The sequence below is a fragment of the Anabrus simplex genome, chromosome 9, assembly GCF_040414725.1.
Source record: "Anabrus simplex isolate iqAnaSimp1 chromosome 9, ASM4041472v1, whole genome shotgun sequence".
Taxonomy (NCBI): domain Eukaryota; kingdom Metazoa; phylum Arthropoda; class Insecta; order Orthoptera; family Tettigoniidae; genus Anabrus; species Anabrus simplex.
Window position 1 is genome coordinate 45,654,577 of NC_090273.1, and position 23,630 is coordinate 45,678,206.

A 23,630-nucleotide genomic window follows, 5' to 3' on the forward strand; every position below is an offset into this window, starting at 1 on the left:
CCTGGCTTTCTCAAAGTAACAGAAAGCCAGGCCACTAGAGAGGACGCCACCTACTGCACACCGTAAGTTTAAGCTTTCTTCACAACCATTCCACACTTTTTACTTATCAACCCATGTTTCTCATACAACCTCATTTTTTCCATTACAGATTAGAACTTCATTGACGGTTTCCACTAGATTAATACAATTTACTATACTTCTGTCTTCGACCTAACACAGCTTCTCATATTTTTATATGCGGCTCTTCCGACCCCTCTATAATAAGGCAAAACACCAGCCAACATTATGAAACAATAATGAAGAAAGGGACCGCTAGATTGAGAAGATATTGAGAATGCTGCTCTTTCTAAAGCCTTAAATTTCATGGTGTTTTTTCCTCCTTATCACAGGCTTTTCGCCTGCAGGTTAATTCAGGCTTGGTTTCTCTCAAAATGTTTGCTCCCGCTCTCCTCCTGTCCAATTTGATGTGATGGGTTTCCACTAAGATGATTTTAACAGCGATTTCAAACTGTTTTGTGATTTTTATAAACCAATAATTTGTAAACTATGAGTTCCACAACCTCACCATGTGCTACTATTTTCCATCTACATCATTTGTTTTCTCATTCCCTTGTTTCTTAGGTTAACGCAGTTTTTAGTATCAATTATTATTTCAAATTAACACCCGTTTCACTGAATTTTGTCACAAGTTGTTTTTGCTCTGCATATTGATGTAAATATTGTATATTTGTGCTAATTTTGTTTCCGTATAGGCTCTCTTTTGTTTGTTTTTTCATTTGCGCTTTCATTATTTTAGCATTTTTTCAACTCATATTATGTAAATTATTCCAACCCCCCTAATTTTTTTCACTGAAGATGGCTCAAACGAGCCGAAACATGTCTGATCTTGTTTACTCCGTCTAATGACGGAATATATGATGTATTGATTAGGAGGATACTTTCATTTTTCGCCATTGTAAACTGTCCATACCAGTACTATTCATGGTGGTGTACTCCTTGGATGTTCACTGCTGAAGGGTGAATGGAGATGCTCTCATGGCACTCAAATGGTTAGAATAAAGGTATCTTTTGCCTTCTTTGTAGTGTTGTTCCACAGGTGCAGTTAATATAACCTTTACCTTCCTGTCAAAGCACAAATTATAACACTTAGAACATTTACATATCTGTAAAAGAACACGTTTCATTTTCAAATATTTCATGCTTCAACAGATTGAATATCCTGAAGGTTATACCAACTGAGTTCACACTAAAATTTAAAAAAAATGGCTTCCTTCTTAGCAAACAAAGATGGAATTGCCACTTTGCTCCATTCTGTGTATCTTAGAGCTTACGATGCAGATTTCCATAGCTGCATTGAGAATATTCTGTGGTCGCTGTTTTGGTTTACTGCATGGTCACTGACCATTAATTTTAAGGTGGTAGTAAGATCCAGGACATTTTTAATAAACTTTAGACAGTGATTAAACTTCCCTCCAAAAAACTGGCAAGTAATTTCTGGATGTCTCTAGATACTCGTGTACAATCTTGTTCTGCTCAAATTTCATTTAACAGTCCTCCAATTTCTCAATTTATGATTCAGTGTCCTTTTCTAATGCAATATTCCGAAGAATTACAGTATATTCTCTATTCCTGTGTCCTGGATATACAGATACCTGTATCTGCGGTCAGTAGATTTTTCCTTTTTAGTAAATCTCTCTTTGCTTGGGATCAATCACACTTCAGGCCTTGATGCTTCTGCCATCACTGATTCCATTACTTGAGAGAAAGATTTATCTGCTTCCCATGAGTAGTGGTGTACTCTATTAGGTTTTAAAACGTGTATATAAGACCAACCCTTGTCCTGTTTCTCTATGAGTCAGATATGAAGCAAAATAAATTTTGTAGCAAGTTTTACAACCAGAGTAATTAATGGCATGAAATGTATGACTAGATTTATGATAGCAGGAAGAGAGAGGGTAAAACCCAATGGTGGCGCATAGCCTACTCCTGTGGAAAACACCAATGGATCTAGTCAAGGCTTAACATCTCCGACAGATGGATCGCCATCAACAGTGTCATATGTCCTCTCCATTTGAACACTGCAGAGAGGTTTGAATCCAGTCTTTTGGCAGATGATCTAGTAATTAGTACTGTAATTGTATACAACGACCTCTCCTACCCTGCTGGCTAACATTCTGATGGTGCCAATGAGACTTGAATCAGTCAATCACGATGTCAGACCATACAGATTTGACGTCTTAATGATCACGGCCACCAGGTGGGTGGTGGCTGTTAAACCAGTGATACAGAATAAATTTCTTATATTTAAAGGGTAATAAACAACAGCCATGTCTTTAAATTGATTTTTTAAAACTAAAATACCATATACAAAATGTCATTAAAATATCTCATCTTTACAGTAAGAAACTCTTTCACTTCTTAATTTATCTGTTTGCCACATACCAGAAGTTGGGAAAACCGTAACTCTACATTTGCAGTTCATTCCTTACGATATTTAAATGACCAGGCCCATTTCGAATAGATCAAACTCCATGCATTGGGGTTAATACTTTTCGTTCTAACAGAAGAGTCAATTATTTCAAGGGCTAGTTGCCTTACAGCTAAGTTATGGATTTGTCCCAGAATAGGCTACATGTACTGCAATGTCCTAACAGCCTCACATACCCTAAGCATTAATTAACAATTTTTGGATTATGGAAGTTTAGCGAATAATGTTAAATTACAGTTGGAGTTTTCTTTGGTTATAGGTGGAAATGTAGAAAATGTGAGTTTTTGTCTGGTTGGGATAATTAACATTGAATCTACAGAAAATTGCTAAGAAATTTCAAGACATCTGGTGTTTATCAAGGATCCATAGTCTCATTCTCTTCAATATCCACTCAGGCTGTATTAAACAAATAGCACATGGATGATATCATAGAACAAAATATGACTTTTGGTCCCTGGAGTTAATTCCAAGCTCATAGGTCATGTGACTAACTTCCACATGAAAATGAAAAAGTATACAACAGAACCATGGTTTAACACCATCTGACCCTACGAGTGACAGGGGCTGCATAAGTAATGATTTTACTAGCATTGTTCATACCTTGGTCACTTTCATACTGTCTGTCATTTTATTATCATCATCATCATCATTATTATTAACTGACTCCACCTCCCCATGTATTGTAAATGGGCTCTTTTCACATGTTTCTATCTGATTTCTTCCTCTTGGATCTCTTACCACTTGATAATTCACTTATTCAGAGATAATGGACCCAGCAGAGTGATTACTTGGGATATTCCAGGTTAACAGCCCCATACATACATTGGAGAGAGAGTGCAAGTGTGAGTGTGCATGTGCAACTAGTAATATTGCCTGAAGATCAAAAGTATTACTCAGGCCATAACTGCTCTTTATGCAGTATCAGTGTATTTGAAGAGTTATTAAAAAACTGCATTATTATTATTATTATTATTATTATTATTATTATTATTATTATTATTATTATTATTATTATTATTGCTCTGTTCCCATGTCTGTAGGGTCGCGGCTGCAAACTGTGCCACATGTGTGGATTTTACCCTGTTGTACAGCAGGATACCCTTCCTGATGCCAACCCTATGTGGAGGGATGTAATTGCTATTGTATGTTTCTGTCGTGGTTGGTAGTGTGATGTGTTGTCTAAATATGTAGACGAGAGTATTGAGACAAACGCAAACAGCCAGTTCCTGAGTCGGAAGAATTAATCAGACACTATTAAAATCAGTGACCCAGCCGGGAATCTAACCCGGGGCCCTTTGTAATGAAGGCCTCGACGCTGACCAGATCGTCGCTTAAGAAATTGCGACTATTCTATAAAATGGATCCATACCAGATAAGGCATCAGAGACAAACTCGTGAAAGAAGACATCAACGTTGGGTAAACCCCAGAATGTCAGTGGGAAAATACCATCATCTACAAGCGATGATCAGGAAAAAGACTCCCAGCAGAAGTTCTTAGATTATTATAGGATGCGTCTAGAGACATTTCACTACCTTTTGAATGCTAGAGAGCTAACAGTCATAAGATGCCACATTTCAGGGAAACTAACATCTGTGGAACGTTTAACTGTGATTCTAGGTTTTAAAAAACTGTATTACTCATGAAGAGCTAAAGTACAAACTGTGTTTATTATTTATAACCTTTTCACTCCCACGCCCGTGTTAACTCGGACATCCGAGTATCTTCCGCTGTCCCAAGCATGAGTTAACTCGTATTTCAAATGCCCCGCTCTCTCCCGGTGCCGAATTTAGTCGTATGTTCCAGTTCTGTCGCTGAACATGAGATGGCATCATCTGACAATCCTCAGAGAAGAACACAGCTATCTCGATACATCGCAAGCACCGTATATTTAGTCTCGACCCTTACACTCTTCTTCGACAGCTGTCTTGAGTCATCCAACATGGCTGCATCCACAAGCACTAGTAAACAAAGTTTGACGGAAAGTGTTATTTTAGACGTTTTAGGTAATGATGACGAGTCTGACCATTACGAGGATAGTGAAGATGATATATTAGTGAATGATTCTGTGGAAAGTGATAGTAGGTGTGTGTTATCTGAAGGTGGGGAAGATGAAGAATTAGAAATCTAACCTGATCACATGGTGCGGAAACGTCCAAGATTAGTGCCACCACATACAGTTTCTCGTAGAACCTGGATAAATGTCGCTAATTTTACACCAATAAAACATTATTTTGACCCAACCCAGTCTGGCATTAGGGACGAACTTAACCTCAACGAACATTCTTTTTTTTTTTTTTTTTTTTTTTTTTTTTTTTTTTTTTTTGCTAGTTGTTTTACGTCGCACCGACACAGATAGGTCTTACGGCGACGATGGGACAGGAAAGGGCTAGGAGTGGGAAGGTGAAAATGGGAAACCACGGAAAACCATTTTCAGGGCTGCCGACAGTGGGGTTCGAACCTACTATCTCCCGAATACTGGATACTGGCCGCACTTAAGCGACTGCAGCTATCGAGCTCGGTCAAAGAACATTCTACCGAATACGAAATATTCATTACGTTATTCACAAAGGACAAATAAGACAAGCCATAAGAGGAAGGAAACTAGATATGAATGTGTCAAGTGTAGTGCTTCACTTTGTGTACACCCCCTGCATGGAAATTTACCACACAGTAGTGAAGTTTCAATGAAAATGTGAAGGGATAATGTTTTTAATTTAATTTTTGGTCATAAAACTTTGTAAATAGTTGTAAATATAAAATAAATATTAGCTTATTTCAGCTAGTGTGAAATTATTCAAAATAACCCAGGATGGGGTATGCATAAGCAGGAAAGATACTTAAAAGTGAAAAGGTTAAGACAGCAATGTACAAAAATAACAAAAGGTACCTGATAGGAGTTGCTACTCCAGTATATGTTTGGAATGAGTGTGGAAAAACTCTTAAGATAAATCCATTTTCAGGATAGCCATAATCAGTACCAGCTTTCAGGTGTAGTGCAGCCCAAGATATCGCATTCTATCACACAGACAAGCCCTAGCAAGTGATGAACTGAGAAAGTGAACACTGTCAAGATCATCTCTTCCACAAAAGTGCAACTGAAGAGAAGTGCCGTTCCAGACCAGAAGAAATCAAAATGAAGTAATGGATTGTGAAAAAACTTGAAATGTGTCACTGTTGCTAAGAGCCCACATTCCCAGATAGGCCAGGCAATTTTCTCTGCATAAGCACTGAATTATATTGTTTCATGCTAGTGAATTTTTGACATTTACTAGGTAACCAAACTCCTTGTTAAATTTTGTTCCAGGGTTGGAGAGATATATTTTTGAAGAATAGAATATTAGTATAGTTGTACAGTAATGCAACCTTCATTTTATTCTTTAAAAGGGAACTATGTTTGCCCTGATCCACTGCAAATTAATAGTAATACCTGGCAATGTAGTTAACACTTTTCATTTTATATACCATTGCTTCCAGATGTAATCATTAAACAGAAGGTTATCATTTGGAGGAGCTGTAGTCCAAGAAACTACCAACTGTTCTAATACACTATTAGCTGTACAGACTATTTGCTTTGCTTGCAGAGGCTTTAAAAGAAAATTAAAACTAAAATCTCCAAATCAGTCTTGTCTACATTTTTTGTACACTTCAAAGATTACTTCACATATCCTTTTAAAAAAATGGCACAAAAATTGCTGTTTATCTAAGAAATTGAGCATTTAAACTGGAAATTTTACAGAATATTGTCAGCTGTTGGGCTTCTAGGGAACCACATTCCAAGGTGTGAAGGTGCTTTGATCAGGCTCCTTGAACTGAAATACAAAGAGAGAAGTTAATTAGTCAGAAGAAAAACACTAACACAAATGTATTATGTTACCAAACATGGCTAATTTTTTTATCCAAAATGACTCAATGTTAAGAGGATGTTATGAGTGATGTACATATTATAAATGATACAATTTCTCCTGATATCTTTATTCTTTATACAGGGTGGGCAAGCTAAAACTGGCCCAGAAAATGATTCAGAAATGACCCTTGCTAATGAACAGGAGAACTGCCCATTACAGAAAATGCTGGATATCGTGATTCTGATGCACTAATCGGTTGCTGTCACATGTCTCCGCATGTGCATCTCCTGCATAAGTCACAATGTTGTTACATGTGAGTGAGAAGAGCAGACCTGTTTAGTGACCAGTTGAATGCAACACAAAATAGTGCTCACGATATAATCGTGTGTTCACTGACGAGTGTTAAGCAAAAGACGATTCATGGAAAACTTGTGCAGAACTGTTTGTGCAAGAGTTTAAGACTGGAAGCATTTTGGCAAAACCTCCAGCAATGTCTGCAGTCTAAAACTTTATGGCAAAAGTGGTGTGAAACAGGCTCTGTAGGAAATAAAAACTTAACTATCTGAAAAGAGTTCAAACACTAGAAAACCTTGCTTGAGTGAAGGAAAGCCTGGAATGAAGTCAGATGAAATCTCAACGCCATTTATCTGTACAAGTGGGAATTAGATAGTCATGTCAAAACATTATCAAAAAGGACCTGCATCTATTTCCTTCCAAATTTACTATTGTACATGCATTAAAGCATCCAGATGAACTTTCATGTGTTGAGTTCTGCCGGTGGTTTCTGAGCGAAGTAGAGTCAGGATGTTTGGATCCTCGGTTCTTTATTCTTTAGACTAGGCCATTTCCAGCATCATCTGGCATGTTCATCAGTCCTACCGTAAATATTTTCCAGGCCAGTTTTATTTTTCGCATCTGGTGTAATGTGGTGAAAATGTGTTTTATTTACAATTTGCTATACATCGCACAGACACAGGTAGGTCTTATGGCAACAATGGATCGGAAAGGTCTAGGAGTGGAAAGGGAGCATCCATGGCCTTAATTAAGGTTACAGCCCCAGCAATTGCCTTGTGTGAAAGTGGGAAACCATGGCAAACCATCTTTAGGCCTGCATACAATGGGGTTCAAACCCACTATTTCCTGAATGCAAGCTGACAGTTACATGACCCAAAACGCATAGCCACTCAAAGTTTGAAAAAATGTGCGTCAATCAACAAGTACATTCCTCTATGTGTGGGAGGGTGCAAGTAGAATAACACCCACAGTATCCCTTGCCTGTCGTAAAAGGCGACTAAACGGGGCCTCAGGGGCTCTTAACTTGGGTAAAATGCTGAAGTAGATTTTCTTCAGAATAAGGAAGATGAATTCATTTCTACTGAAGAAGTCTTTTCTCGCAACGGAAGTGGGTAGTGGCATTGCTAAACTTATTAATTTTTTAGAGGGCCAGTCCCATCCTACTGTTCCAGTTTTGGAGGGTTGCCTAAGACAGTAAAATATTTTCAGTTCTGTTTGAACCTAAGTGATATTGCAGTGATAAGCTACAGTGAGCTGCAGAGAGCAGTGAAAATCAAGCTTACTTGTGATAAAGAAGTGGACATTATTTCTGTTTCAGGGAATGCTGATTTTCCAGTCTGTGCTGGAAGTGATATGGATGCCATGTTCAACTGCAGATTGTGAATGCTTTTTCTCATGTTACAATGTTGTTTCGTCTGATAAGTACTATGACATGTCTACAGAAAACAGATTTTTTTCTGATACAGTAGAATTCCATTAGTCCGGCATCTGACAGTCCGGAACGCCTGATGGTCCGGCACCATTCCAGGATTTTTTAAATGTTATTATCTCTTAATAATGATCTCTCCTGAACAATTTGATTCATTGTTCGTCACACTGACTTACTTAAATATCTCTATCTCTGGAAATATTCAGTCTAGAAGGCTGTGTGCTACACTGAGTACTGGAAAGCCAACCATATGATAAAAAACAGATTTAAAAAATTGAATGTATAGGCCACGTTCAAAAACGGATGGGAATATGCCTTCAAAAATTGAAGTGGACAGAAGGAAAACAGAAGTTGCAGATGGAAAGACGCCAAATGGTAAATGAAGACTTAGAGATAAAAACATCGATGAACTCCGGCATTATTATGGAATGGCAATAAGAAACAACACGTTTGAAAAGAGGAGTGTGTTATTAAACTAATGATTCTGCTGATCAACATTTTACTGCAAAACGCTGTGTTACAGCTGTTTTCGCTGTACGCCATAACCTATATCGTAGTAAGAAGTACTGCCCGATAGTCCGGCATTTACGGTAATCCGGCACTGGGCCGGTCCCGAACGTGCCGGACGATCGGACTTCTACTGTATGTATTTTGAGAGCTAGATATTGAAATTACTGAAAATTTAAATCGAAAACAGTTTTCCCTATTTTAAAACCCTGCTCTCCACTTTAATAAAAAATCTCAGATGAGACGATGTGCCCTCAGTGTTGTATATTTTGGCTTACTTTCAACTGTCTGTTTATAAAATCTGATAGTTTCATCTGCAGCATTCGCTAAAATGTCTCATTTGCTAAAAGTTCAAAATGCTCAAGTTCTGGGGATATTAGGAGTAAAAAAAATAAAGAGTATTCTACGTATGCGAGTTTGAGTCCTGGAAGTAGAGTACATCATCGTATACTCTCCTACAGACCCTATGAAAGACACATTGACTTTACAACCACTTTTCTCCCTACACCATGGCTTTTCATCACCTTTATCACTTTCAGATATTTCCCCAACATCCCCTGGATCACTTTCACCAAACCAAAATCTAAATCCGAATTAATCTCTTCTAAAACCAAAGGAATTTCCTTGAGGCACATACTATGGTCGCATGTGGAAGCCGTGATGTAGAGCAGTGTGTTTATGTATACATCAGGGTGATGGAAGACAGATTTATTTCACTGCTACTTATAAAATTAAATAAAACAGAAATTAAGTAGTTCAAAATGCAGCCAACAGATTGCAACAGCATACAAGCATATTTCAAGTTAATCAAGTTAACCACAGCACTTAACACGATTCTAATACACTCAATCACAGCAGCAAAACAGTTACAATAATCTGAGTTCTGTGCTTCAAGAGAGAAGTGATTACAGCACACTGAAATTCATACACGCACATTCACTTTGACTCTAGAGGGGCCATAAAATTCTTGATACTTTGGTTGCTAGACTAGACATTCTTGAATGCAAAAATTTCTCATCCTTACCTGCATCAATATTATCATGGCGAGACCAAGATATTGGTAAAAGATGCACTAGACTCTAGCCTGTGTCAACAAACAAATCCAAATATAGTGTATCCATCAAGAAGTTATATAACACTACCTTAGCTGTGATGTGGTCTGCACAAGCCATGCGGATGCGAGCTGCTGTAGCAGGAGAGTCCAGCTGGAAAGTCTTCCCCAGCCCTACATCTCTACGAGCTGCAATGATGGCCTCCTTGATGGCAAAGAAGATGGATGAAGCTAGGAAGAGGGGAGGCTCTCCCACAGCCTGAATACAGAATAAAGCATAATTTTATTTATCCATAAAATTAGTTAATACACTACTTTTGTAGATACACCGACGAGCCATTATATTATGACCTATCCAACCCGGGAACAATTATCAAGCCTGGATTGTCAAGAGATACACATGACACACTGACAATACTGTATATGTAGGGCAAGAGCTGCCTGTTAGGTGTGTCTCCAGAGTGAGAATGGTAAAAGCAGGCATGCCCTTACAGTTTGATAGTGATCAAATTGAGATGGCCTTGGTACCAGTATCTCTCAAATGGTGAAGCTAGTTGGTTGTTTCCATGCTGCTACTGTTAGAAGGTATCTATAGTGATGCGTACAATGGGCAAATAACACGTCGTCCAGGCATGTGTAGACAGTGGAGGCTGTTGCATATTTTTGAAGTGACCACAGGGCCACAGTTCGAGAAATTGCTCAGAGATATAACCGTGGTGACCAGGCCTATGTTTCACAGCAAACAGTTCATTGAACACTCCTGTACATGGCACTACGAAATCGAGGATGATCCGGTCAAACCCCGATGATGACTGAACTCCACAAATAGCAGCATAAGTTGGGCCCAGAATCATCCATACTGGACCGTGGTTGACTGGACATTCGTGGTTTGACTTGGAGAAGTAGGTTTGTGCTAGATCACTGCCCTGCACTGTATACTAACTGGAAGACTTGCTGTTGCACTTGTGTTATAAGATACCCGACAATATCTCCTGTCACCTTGGAGAGCTGATGCCTTACAGAGAGTCTCCAAGCTAAGGGTGGCTATAATGGAATAGCTCATTGGCAAATAAATTTTCACCAATGATTGTTATTGTGTGTAGGGGCCCATGACAAGTCAACAACCCGTTCCTCCCTACATGTGCAAGTTTATGTTTGATACCTGTGTCATTACTATGTCTGTCTGTTCTGGTCAGTTAAATGGGACTAGAATTGGGGAGAATCAGGCTGTGGCTTTACGAAGTACTATCCCAGTATTTTTCTCCATGGGCGATGGAAAACCTTAAGGTCATGATTAGCTCTTCAATAAAATAACAAAACCAATTAAAGAAAAACCTTACCTTTGAGGAGTAAACAGCTCGAGGGTTAGATGCTCCCTTCAGAAGGGACACGTTGAAGGTGGCTGGAATGTCGGCGAAGCCTGGTAACTTGTACATGCCTGGACCGCGGGTGAAAAATGTTCCTGTCGGAGACACCACCATCTCCTCCAGAGTAAAGAGGCCATAGCCTTGCATGAATCCTCCCTCCACTTGTCCCACATCAATGGCTGGGTTCAGGCTCTCACCTAGATCCATCACAATGTCTGTGCTCAACACCTAAAATAGTATGCCCACAATAATGATGAGTTTCAATATTCTTTTTGAATTTACACAATGCTATTAAAAACAAAGAAAACTAAAATTTAGTAGGAATTCACTTTCTGCTCTACAGAAGAGATGTGAGGGGAAAGAAACTGGATAGGAAGAATGGCTTTTTTTTTAAAATAATTTAAAAGCCAGACAATTTACCTTTCAGCTTTGAAATTTTATTTGAAGATGTTAAAACTTTACAGGAAGTTGTTCTTTTGATCAGTGCATCTGTTATGCTCTGAAAACATAGTCCTAGACCAATTACAATTTATAGTGTGTGTTGATAGTCACAAACTGTTGTTTGAATATGTAAGTGTTAATACAGTGTTCATCAGTTAACACATTCATCTCAACTAAACCATAAACCAATAAAGATATTGTTCACTTTAAGTTAATATTACCAAGAGGCTTATCAGCCTGCTTGGTGGCCATGATCATTAAGGTGTCAAAGTCTATATAGTCTGACACCATGGCTAGCCGTTCAGAGTCCCGTTGGTAGAAATAAATATCACAATTTCTAATCCCTATGTGCCAAAAACCACTCTACAGTATTCATTTGGAGGTAGGGCACATTATGCTGTTGATGGCGATTCAGCCATCAGGTAGAGACCTTATGCCATGAGCAGACCCCTTGGTGTTATTCGACAGGAGTAGGCTAAGTGCCGGCACTGGGTCCCTTCCTACATCACATAATTTCATCCCATTAACTACTTTGATGAGGTTGACGTCAGGAAGGACATCCGGTTGTAAAAACTTGCTATGAAGAATCGTCTCACTTCATACCCAACATCATAGAAAAATGGAACAAGAATTGATCATACACCAAGGGGCTAATAATGAATGACAGTACCCGCTGAGATGATGCTAATTTTGTTTTTTAAACGTAACTATACTGTTTTCTTAACATTAGAATCACAGACGTTATAAATTAAGGTGTGTAAATATTTTCAAAATCTGAATAGTTCTTGAGAAAATGTAATGTCTTCAAAGAGGCTTCATTCACTAGTCTCGAACCACCCTCTTCAAATGAAATGTTAGGCACACACTACATATGAATCCTGAGCTTGATGTAGTGACTTTTCACCTTCCAACAGCTCTGTATTCACTCTAAGATGCACGAAAATACACTGATATCACTATGATTTTGAACTATAAATATTGTCATAGACAATAAGTGATGGAGATATGGTTTTGTGGCCGCCTCTAATGGACAATTCTGTATCCCCTGCCTGTCGTAAGAGGCGACTAAAAGGAACCCCAAGGGTTCTCAACTTTGGAGCATGGGTTGGCGACCACAAGACTCTCAGCTGAGCCCTGGCATTTCTTATACTTGTGTCAAGCTCCCACTTTCATCTATCCTATCCGACCTCCCTTGGCCAACTCTTGGTCTTTTACGACTCCGACAGTACTAGAGCTTGATAGCTGCAGTCGCTTAAGTGCGGCCAGTATCCAGTATTCTGGAGATAGTGGGTTCAAACCCCACTGTCGGCAGCGCTGAAGATGGTTTTTCCACGATTTCCCATTTTCACACCAGGCAAATGCTGGGGCGGTACCTTCATTAAGGCTACGCCCACTTCCTTCCCACTCCTAGCCTTTTCCTGAGCTATCGTCGCCGTAAGACCTATCTGTGTTGGTGCGTGGTGCGACGTAAAGCCAATAGAAAAAAAAAAAAATAATAATCACTTCATTTTCACGCCCTTCGTGGCTCTTGTCTTTCTTTGGCGGATACTTTAATTTTTCAGTGTCTATCCCTTCCACTTTTTCCCACTGATTAGTGTTATATAAAAGGATGGTTGCCCAGATGTACTTCCTCTTCAAACAATAAACAACTTTGGTTTAATTTCAAACAGCGGTTAAATGCCTCAGCAGATATTGATAATTTAGAAAAGTACTTCAAATTTGATTACAAGTCTCCCAGTAACATAACTCGCGGAGTAAAAACAAATTTTCACTATCTGTAATGGTTTATGAGTTATTTGAGGTGAAGATCTTGTATAACCTGTCAAAAGCATTAATGAAACATTGTATGAAATCTTGAGGAAAAACAGTACATTAACACTTTCAACACTAATATATTTCAACGTGGACCCTGGCAGTAAAGCGGATCTTTTTCCTGAATTTTAATACGTTATTACACAACAGAAAAGCGTAGTATATACCTGAGTTTTGTATCACATGAAGGGGTCAGCCACCCAAAACAAAGATGTTAAATGGGAAGTACATATCTAAAGTATTTTAATTATATAGGGTTATTCAAAAATAAGAAACAGATTTCAAACATTTATTTCTTCCAAACTACAAAAGGCAGAATCACAATACCAACGTTCCATGTAGAAGCGCTGCTGTTGCTAGTTCCAATCCCGGCCGCATTGGTGCTGGTACTTGTCGTGCCTGGACGCATTGTGCGCGACGCGCGGTTACTGGTCAGTTGGAGTGTAAGCAAATGGCGGCAGAACAGGTAAAAGCATTGTGTGTACTGCAATTAGCAAAACTAGAGTCCGGATCCATGGCTAAATAGTTACGTGCTGATCTTTGGTCATAGGGGTCCCGGGTTCGATTCCTGGCAGGGTCGGAAATTTTAACCATAACTGGTTAATTTTGCTGGCACGGGGACTGGGTGTATGTGTCTTCTTCAACACCATTTCATCCTCATCACGATGCACAGGTCGTCAAATGAAAAGACCTGCATCTGGTGAGCCAAACTTGTCCTCTGACACTCCCAGCACTAAAAGCCATGTGACATTTCATGTTTTTCAGCAAAACTAGAGTCCATTATTGGAGATCAACGTGCTTTTTGCCGTCAGTTTAATGAACAACCGCCTCGGCATAAGCAGATTTACCAGTGGCATCGAAAGTTCGTAGAAGATGGTTGCATCTGCAAAGGGAAAAGCACGGGACGTCCATGCACATCGAATGAAAATGTAGAGCGTATTCGTGCAGTTTACAAAAGGAGCCCAAAGAAATCCATTACACAAGGAAGCAAGGAACTTAATATTCCTCAACCAACGGTATGGCGAGTTCTGAAACACCGCCTGCACCTGAAGGCGTACAAACTGCAGTTATTGTAGAAATTTAATCCAGATGACTACAACAAAAGGTACGACTATTGCATTAGCATGCTAGATGATATGGAAGACAATTTTTCTGAACGATTAATTTTTTAGATGAATTTGGTCAAGTGAAAATCCTATGGCAGTTATTGAACATGGAAAAGATTCACCGAAGGTGAACATCTGTGCCATATCTGTCAATAAAGTCTATGGATTTTTCTTCTTCATTGAGAAGTCTGCGACAGGTTTAAACTATCTAGATATGCTTCAAAACTGGTTATTTCCTCAAATGGAAGAGGATTCTGATGATAATAATAATAATAATAAATTTATTCAGTTAGTTTTTAAGTCCATGTTACATCCAATGATTCTACGCATTTGTATACACACTTCTTGCACACCATTTACGGTACTAGGACAGCCTCCATTTGGTCCATCATTGTTTGCAAGTCCTCCGTCCACAACTCGTTATCCAAGTTGCCTCGTCTGAAGTCGATTAGCACACTCTCACATGTTCTTTTTAGTACAATGGTCTGTAGGTAGGCCTGTAGCTGTTTGCTCACTTCCAATTTGTCCATGTGCTTCTTGAACAAGTTTGTAACTAGCCCGTCCCATGTTATTACCACAGGGACCATCGTCACCTTGGCCCCATTGTACATAAGTGAGAGTTCGTTGGCTAGCATCTCGTACTTTCTTCCTTTAGTGGTTTCAGTCTGTTTTAGGATATTTTTGTTTGTGATTCCAACTTCAATTAATAGGATTTCATTCTTTACAAGGTCATGTATCATCAGATCCGGTTTATTGTGTTCAATGCGAAGCTCAGTCTGTATGATGACGTCTGACTTTATTCTAATTCGCTGATTGGATATGACATTTTCATGATAATAATAATAATAATAATAATAATAATAATAATAATAATAATAATGACGTATGGCCTCCAGAGAGGCCTGGTGCAGGTCTTTTTCTAGTAGATGGCCTATTAGGCGACCTGCATGTCTGTGAAAATGAGGGCCCTACCTAGGATGATTTCTAATGTTGAATACGCCATACACACCCAAGCCCCGAGCCATTCGAATGAACCAATTAAGGTTAAAATCTCCGACCCGGACGGGAATCGAACCCGGAACGCTCTAAGCCGAAGGCCAGTATGCTCACCATTCCGCCAACGAGTCGGACATGATTCCGATGATTTCATCTTCATGCAAAATGGTGCCTCGCCTCAGTTCTCTCGGCATGTTCAACGTTACCTAAATAACACCTTTCCAGGACGTTGGATTAGAAGAGGAAGAGCAGAAGATAACCTTTATTGCTTGTGGCCTCCCAGGTCTCCAGACCTCACCCCTTGCGTTTTTTATCTGTGGGGTTACGTAAAAGACCGTGTGTTTATCACCCTTATATGCCTGACACTCTTGAAAGTCAAATTGTTGAAGCTGTGAATTCGATAACTAGAGACCACCTGATACGCGTGTGGCAAGAAATCAGTCGCCATTTTGATATTTGTCGTGCAACACATGGTGCTCATATTGAAACCTTACAAGAGTGAAAATGGAACTCTTTCTCTTTCCAAGAACGTTGGAATCAAGTTTCTATCTTTTGTAGTTTGAAAGAAATAAATGTTTAAAATCTGTTCCTTCCTTTTTAATAACCCTGTATTTGTCTTATAAAAACATAAAAAGATGTATGAGGAAAAACTTTCATTCAAGTTTTACCAATAATCCTGCTCTAACAATAAAAATGAATCATTGAATGTGGCTATTTAAGCTGCAAATAAACAGAAGTATATTTTAAATATAAAATTTACCCCATTTAGGAATAGTTTTTTTGGTATAGAAGCGCTGAAAATATTGGGCTATGCAAAGTCCAGCCTTGCACTCCTTGGACCACCATCTACAATACTTTCTTTTCGTGGTACAGGTGAATCATCAACTCTTTGTGTAAACGAAAAAAATAAGCGCAAATTGCGAGAGTAAAATAATGCAGCTAAAAGAACTTGCACTCGAAAGTGATGTAACATAAAAACCTTACCCAAACTATCACTTGATATGTTGTCTGGTTCGTAAGCAGAGTTTTCTTCACTGTCATCTGTTTCTTAACCCTCTTCTCCCAATGAATTATCCAAGATACCACTATCATTGAGCCGGCATGAGGACATGTTTATACAATAACACAGCTGACAGCGTGACATATTTGGCAAGCTCAGCACTCGGCAAATCGAGTGCTTCGGTAGAGGTCACAGCAAGGAGAAATGAGCCTTTTTATCATTGGGGTTGAACTTCTCGATAACTGCTGCATTCTAGTGGACACTAGATAAACTAATACCTCCAAGCAATGGACGGGAACTGTACGGCATACGTGCAGCTGCCTATAAACATGTGCAAAATCGTGCCCATATGGTATATGGGTGCCATCCAAAACCAGGAAAGCATACAGGCATAGTGTAGAAAGTGTTAACAGAAATGTTTGTGGACCAGGCTGTAAATGGCACATGATGATCTGTTCTGTTGAAATATGCACAGATATGTGAATGTACATTTCATACTCAAATATGTTTGAAATCTGCAAAAGTGTTCTAATTGACTGGAGTTACTACCAATATCAAGAAGAGTGAACAGAGCATTTGTTCAACAGAACCCCACGTGGATGGATCAAAACATTGACGGAAACTAAATGCCAGCTTTTCAACACCAACGGAGAGATGAGCTCAAGCCAAGGCCATTGCCTTCCCCTCTGGGGATGAGCGTGAGAACTGTACTATAATTTCATTACATCTCTGTTGCAAGCATGCGTTTGAATGCCTCTGCGAGTCAAGTTCAAGTTATAGCGAGCTCACAAGAACTGAGCTGGTGATGTTGCAAGGGCCAAGCAGCGTGTACACAGTGAGCTTGTTACAGTAGAGTGAACGTGGAAGTGTTTAATGAATATGAAAGCAAGATTAGAAACAAGATGTATATTTTAGAAGAAAATAATAGGGTGAAGAGTGAAGTATGGGGAAGATTTTATATTGCTTGCAGAAAACAGATCTTGGGCAGTCCCTCCAATGAAGTAGAAACATCGACATGTAAATGAGGTAAGTAGGCCTACTGCAAGTGATAATGTTGTTTCAATTCGATAAAACACAAAATAACAGTCTTCCATCAAAATGTGTACCTTAAATCTACGCTTGTTCAATATTGCGTCCAGTTCACGGTTATGAATACAGTAGTAGCATTAGGATTAATTAACCCTCAGCTACTGATGTGGAGTCTCACAGACTCCTGTAGATGTTTGGTCATTCGCTTCTGTTCAAACCTCTCACTTTATATCCTAGTTCTTCCTAGTACATTCCTCTTTCAGCATCTTAAGCAATGATGCATCACGGCATTACTGAGCAATAATGTGGAAGCGAAATGTCTGAAGTAATGTAGGAGTCTCTCAGACTCCATGTCAATACGATGAAGTACGAGTCAGTTTTTTTAATCAGGAATGATGAAATAAATATATTCTGTAAATTTATATTTATCATACTCATTGCTATAGAGGCTAGTAGAATGTCATTCTCTCTTCACTATTTTCTATGAACCAGTGACGCTGCACAGAGCCACTATACAACCGGCTGTTGCGGCCAGCAATGTATAATAAAGATGCGTATGTTGACGGACGAGTTTTGAGCGTGCACACGGAGGGTAAAGGGAACCAGCATGGTAGCTGCCAGTGGTGTTCTTTACTGTTAGGTCATGAATGCAAGACAACCCCTGATTTTTCACATAAAATTCTGAGGAACAAACTGTCTTGGATTTAGAGAAATAATATATATTTATCATTTTAAATATCTTGCTTGCATATGAGAAGCAAGGCTCACTCATTTAGGCAAGATGGCATGCGATGGCCTAGACATGCCATTATGAGGCTTACGCACCGATTGCTCGCTACAGAGAGAATAATTGGAGGTACTGTAATTAAATGAACTGAACATTCCATGAAAGTCATCTACAGGTGTAAAAGCTTGAATGTGGTCAATTAAAGGCTAATAGCAAACCAGATCTCTTGTTATTACCTGGTGGTCTCCTGTTAAGCAGTCAATCTCTACCTCTGAACAGGCTGCTCCAAAAGTGAAGTAGCTGAAAGGGTTTCCACTGTTGGTCTCCCAGCTATAGCCGATTTCAGGAGTACTGTAAGGGAAATTCAATAAATGTATATACTCTAATATATTGCCATATCAACCCACATATAGATGCCCTTAAAAAAAAAAAAAAAAAAAAAAAAAAAAAAAAAAAAAAAAAAAAAAAAAAAAAAAAAAAACTAAACATACTCACCGATAGAAGCCAGTAGCTGACAGGCTGACCCGTTCAAAGTATGCTGCGTTCACCCAGTCTTCCCACTTGCCATCAGGATTAGCCTTCTTGAAAGGTGACAATCGCTCTAGAATAGTCTCACATGCATACTGGAATTAGAAAGGTAATTAAATAACTATTGGAACTAGCTCTACACTTAATCATGTCATGTGAGATAAGCTAGCATAATTATATACAAAGGGTGACACACCAGACATGACTAACACAGTTCTGGAAAAATTTTAATTAAAACGTTTGTTGAGTTAACTAGTCGAGTTTTATTCCAAACTAGATGTATCAGTCATTGACAAGACATTTGTTTAGCATGTGCACGATTACATTTTTGTTAATTCGTCATGCTGTTTCTGAGATTCTGAGGCATATAGGTGGGCATGACTCTCCCTGTCAGCAGCTCACTGTGACATACTCTCTTCGTGGCTCTCCAGTTTAATCCCTTTTTACATTATTGCTGCTCTTGAATTCATCTCTTCCTTCTGCTATAAAAACCAAGTATGGCGTTAATAATAAAAAGTACGGTTAGATATACAAAGCCTTCAAAACACTGCCAAGATCATCTCCAAAACAACTCTTCACAGAGTTATCCACTCTTGGACTTGAACTTTCACAAGACTGCCGCTGATATTTGCCTCATTTTTCACTGTATTAGAAAGCATTTCAGAACAAAAAGATTGTAAATATATCTTGTCTTGAGAATTGTTTGTATAAAACTAACTGTGAGAGAAATATATTGAGTTTTATATCTATGCACTGAATTTTCTTTTTCCTAACTTACAGCTAGGATCCTATTTACACATCTTCAACGAAAATACCAAATTTCATTAAAGTCTATTCTAAGGAATCATCTTTATAAATAACAATACTGTCTTCATCAAACTTTCATAATTTTTCTAAATTTATAATGTAATATGTTTACAGATTTATATACTGTAGCAAGACATTTTGTATGGTACGCTTTGGCCTGTGGCAACCCATATATTGGGAAGTACTAATCTATATACATAAAATAAGAATTTCGTCTGTACATTGCTCAGAATTCAAAGGGAATGGTATTTCTGTAACAGTCTTGTCCACAGTATCAAGGAAATGCACTTATTAATTTTCTGTCATGTACGCCTCTCTGTACAGGCATCACGAGAAAATGGCTGAAGAGAATTTAAAGAAAATTGGTATGTACAGTCGAGAAATGAGGCACTACAATCTAGGCTATAAATAATTTTATTCACACTGAGTAAAATGGTAGTTTAGAGGAAGGCCTAAAATTTAATTCTCACATATGTATGTTATTAATGGTCCTATTGATAAATACTACATAACAAAGGTTATATAGAATTAAATTTCCGGTCATTTAAGTCATTTTTATAGTACTGGCTATGATAATAGATATTCGTGAATTTTAATTTTTGTTGCTAAGTCCACATCAACACTGAACTACAAGAAAATGGGTGAACAGAACAAAATTTAATGAAAATCTGTATGTAATGTCTCGGAATAAGGTGCTACAATGTGGGATATAAATAATTTTTATTCACGCTGGATGAAATGGTAGTTTAGGGAAAGGTATCTGAAATTTTTTTTTTTTAAATACCTATGTTATTGGTCCTATCAACATGTATTGCATACCGTAAGAAAAGTTATAGAGAATACAATTTTCCAATCATTTATGTCTTATACATTTTTTTTTTTTTTTTTGGCTAGTTGCTTTACGTCGCACCAACACAGATAGGTCTTATGGCGATGATGGGACAGGAAAGGCCTAGGAACAGGAAGGAAGCGGCCTTAATGAAGGTATAGCCCCAACATTTGGCTGGTGTGAAAATGGGAAACCATGTTATTCAGTTTTACCGTACTGACTATGACAATAGAATAATGAATTTGGACTTTTGTTATCAACACCAAGCATTATTAACATGGAAATATTGTTTAATCGTGTTAACTGGTGATGGCTTTTGTCATGATTGTCTTAAGGTGTAAAACTGTGAAGATGATTATAAAACAAAGAAAAAGCCATAAAGGAACGATCGCTTGAAGAATAAGACGAGGGGTTCATGAACGAAGGTAGGACGCCGGGCTGAGTGACTCAGACGGTTGAGGCGCTGGCCTTCTGACCCCAACTTGGCAGGTTTGAGCCTGACTCAGTCTGGTGGTATCTGAAGGTGCTTAAATACGTCAGCCTCGTGTTGGTAGATTTACTGGCACGATAAAGAACTCCTGCGGGACTAAATTTTGGCACTTCAGCATCTCCAAAAACCATAAAAATAGTTAGTGGGACGTAAAACCAACAACGTTATATTGACCATTGTTAATAATTTCTCTCTTCTCCTGCCACTCATCTCTGATAGTTGGGATTACTGCTGCGTCCCGAGTAAAACAGGATGCCTGGCGGAAAGTAGCTGGGGAGTTTTCCACTTCTATACGATTGTCCCGTCAACGATGGGCACTGCAGCTAGTAACTAAAAAAAATAAACCAACAGACAAAAATGAAACTGAGCTTGACTTAGGCCATTATTTGTCATCTTCAATATAAAAACTCAATATCCAGTTAATATCCAGAAACTACAGATGGAAAGATGATTTTATATATATCTTGGCTTTTATTATGTGACTAAGCAATGTGAATGCCTTTGCTGGTGGGAGCTCGTGTTTACAGTGCACTACCGTATGTCTTCTGGTATGGGCTAGAACAAATTTGCTTTTGTTGACCTGTCTCAGTCTCATCCTTGAATTTGACATTGTGAAAGTGACTGAGGTATGAGTGATGCTGGTAATGCCATTCCTTATGCAGAGAGTTCCTGCTATGAATGGTGTGAAAATGTCATTCATAGAGTCGGTTGGTGCATCAATTACATGTTAAAAACTTCATTGTTGGTCTGTATTGACAGTAAGATACTTAAATAAAAAAGACTAGGTTTCCACTTTTTCAATACATAATATTATGTATTGAAAATGTGGTAGCCTCAAGTCTTTTTATTTTGGTGCATCTATTTTGGTAGGCTTGGCAGACTGATATGTAACACCAACTTCTGGCTCTGAGGAAAGCAACAGGAAACTACCCAATTACCTCACTCCTCATTCCCTAGTATACTTCTTCAGTGATGCCTAATAATAATAATAATAATAATAATAATAATAATAATAATAATAATAATAATAATAATAATTTTATTTGTTTTACGTCCCACTAACTACTCTCTTACAGTTTTTGGAGATGCCAAGGTGCCGGAATTTAGTCCCGCAGGAGTTCTTTTATGTGCCAGTAAATCTACTGACGAGGCTGACATCTTTGAGCACCTTCAAATACCACCGGACTGAGCCAGGATCGAACCTGCCAAGTTGGGCTCAGAAGGCCAGCGCCTGAACCGTCTGAGCCACTCAGCCCGGCTCAGTGATGCCTAGGCCGTCTTTGACAGCTAACTGAGGAGCTGTTGAGGATCAAACAAGCCTTCGGGCTGAATACTCAACAAAAGAGAAAAAAAGCAACACGAATGTCTGAAGTATGTAACATGATTTTATGCCAAAGATAACTTTGTTATGCTAATCAAATCATGTTCAGAATTTTTCTCTCTTTCATATACAGCATGTAATTTCTGCGTATATTGACATTCTAAACCATTATGTTCAGAAATTAATTAAAATAATGTAAATATAAGTGTTATGTTAGGAAGCACAGGTGATGAGAAAATGAGTGTGAATGTGTGGAAGAATGAAGCAGGGAGTGAATGGATGTGTAAATGAGAAATATGTATACATTATACTTTGTTACTTTACCTGTAAATAGTATATCTCACCGTTTTAGTTTAGGATTTAGGTAATTATTTCAAACGATCAGGGGGTACTATGTGTAGGGAGCCTGTCCTTTCCCTTGGCCTTCCCTAGATACTGTAAAGGTTTATGGTAAATAAATAAATAATGAATGAATGAATTCACAGATTTAGGTGTTTAATTAAAGATTACCATTCAATATGTAAACTTAGGAATTCTGTGGGTTAATCACCTTTGGATTGTCACCCTTCATATTGCTTATATTAATAATCTGGAAGAAATAAGTTTTCTAATTGTGAAAGAATTACTTAAACTGTTTATTCGTTTCCAAGATTACCCTCCATGTACAAACAAACTCTCAAACTTTTACCTTTCACACCCAAACTCTCAAACTACTCCTGTTTATAATACAAAGTATTAGCAGATTTATCACCTTCTACTAGTCATGTAGGCTGTAACAAGATGATTTAGCAAAGTTTCTATTAATTGAATATAAATCATAATACTGTATACCGGGTGGTTATAATTAAACTTTTCCAACTTAACTGTCTATGTGGAAATCCAACAGTTGTATACCAGACAAGCGATGAGTAGTGGAGTCCCATCATGCTAAAAAACAGTAGTGTCCAATGCATCTCTCTCCTGTAGGGCAGTATCACCTATTGATGAAGCACGTCACAGTAATGTTGACCAGACAATCTATACCTCGTTGAACCTTGAGTGTCACCTTCTTCAAAGAACAATGGACCAGTGATGAAAGTGGGCATTAAGCCCACCACACAGTCACACATTCATTATGCAGAGGCATATCGTGTAGATAGATTGGAGGCAACTACCCCAACACTTGGCAATTCTGTGCGCATTCTGTGCACCCATAAGCATAAAATGTGCTTCGTCACTCCATAAAATGGCCCAAGTCCATGTCTCATCCACATCAACCCTTGCAAGGAAAAGAAGAGCAAAATCAACAATGCTGCGCTGAGTCCTGTTGTGTCAGGTGCTGTGTGCTATGAATCTTGTATGGATACCATTTCAAAATGGTTCAAAGTCCCTTCCGAATAGTGGACCAAGGAATATTCAGCTACTGTGACATAGTTTGCATCCTGATTGACGATCGGGAGTTGTCTGCCACAGCAACAGTGATTTCTTCAACCATCACTGGCGTAACCCGTTGCCAGCCTCTTCCCAAAGTCACACCCAACTCTCCAGTTTCTTCAAACATCATTTTCTGCAATGCAGGTGTG

The 23,630-nt window shown here is 38.5% G+C and overlaps 1 protein-coding gene across 1 annotated transcript in view; it reads right to left on the minus strand.

Moving 5' to 3' along the window:
- Nucleotides 1–2,328: 2,328 nt before the first annotated feature.
- Nucleotides 2,329–23,630, minus strand: part of ry (xanthine dehydrogenase rosy) — a 182,405-nt gene continuing 161,103 nt past the window's right edge. Inside the window, exons 24-28 of the mRNA XM_067153950.2 lie at nucleotides 18,589–18,716; nucleotides 18,330–18,444; nucleotides 10,956–11,210; nucleotides 9,707–9,874; nucleotides 2,329–6,298 (exon numbers count right to left, since the gene is read on the minus strand). Of these exons, the coding sequence (XP_067010051.2) occupies nucleotides 6,248–6,298; nucleotides 9,707–9,874; nucleotides 10,956–11,210; nucleotides 18,330–18,444; nucleotides 18,589–18,716 (717 nt within the window). The 3' untranslated portion in view covers nucleotides 2,329–6,247. The remainder of the gene's footprint in view (nucleotides 6,299–9,706; nucleotides 9,875–10,955; nucleotides 11,211–18,329; nucleotides 18,445–18,588; nucleotides 18,717–23,630) is intronic.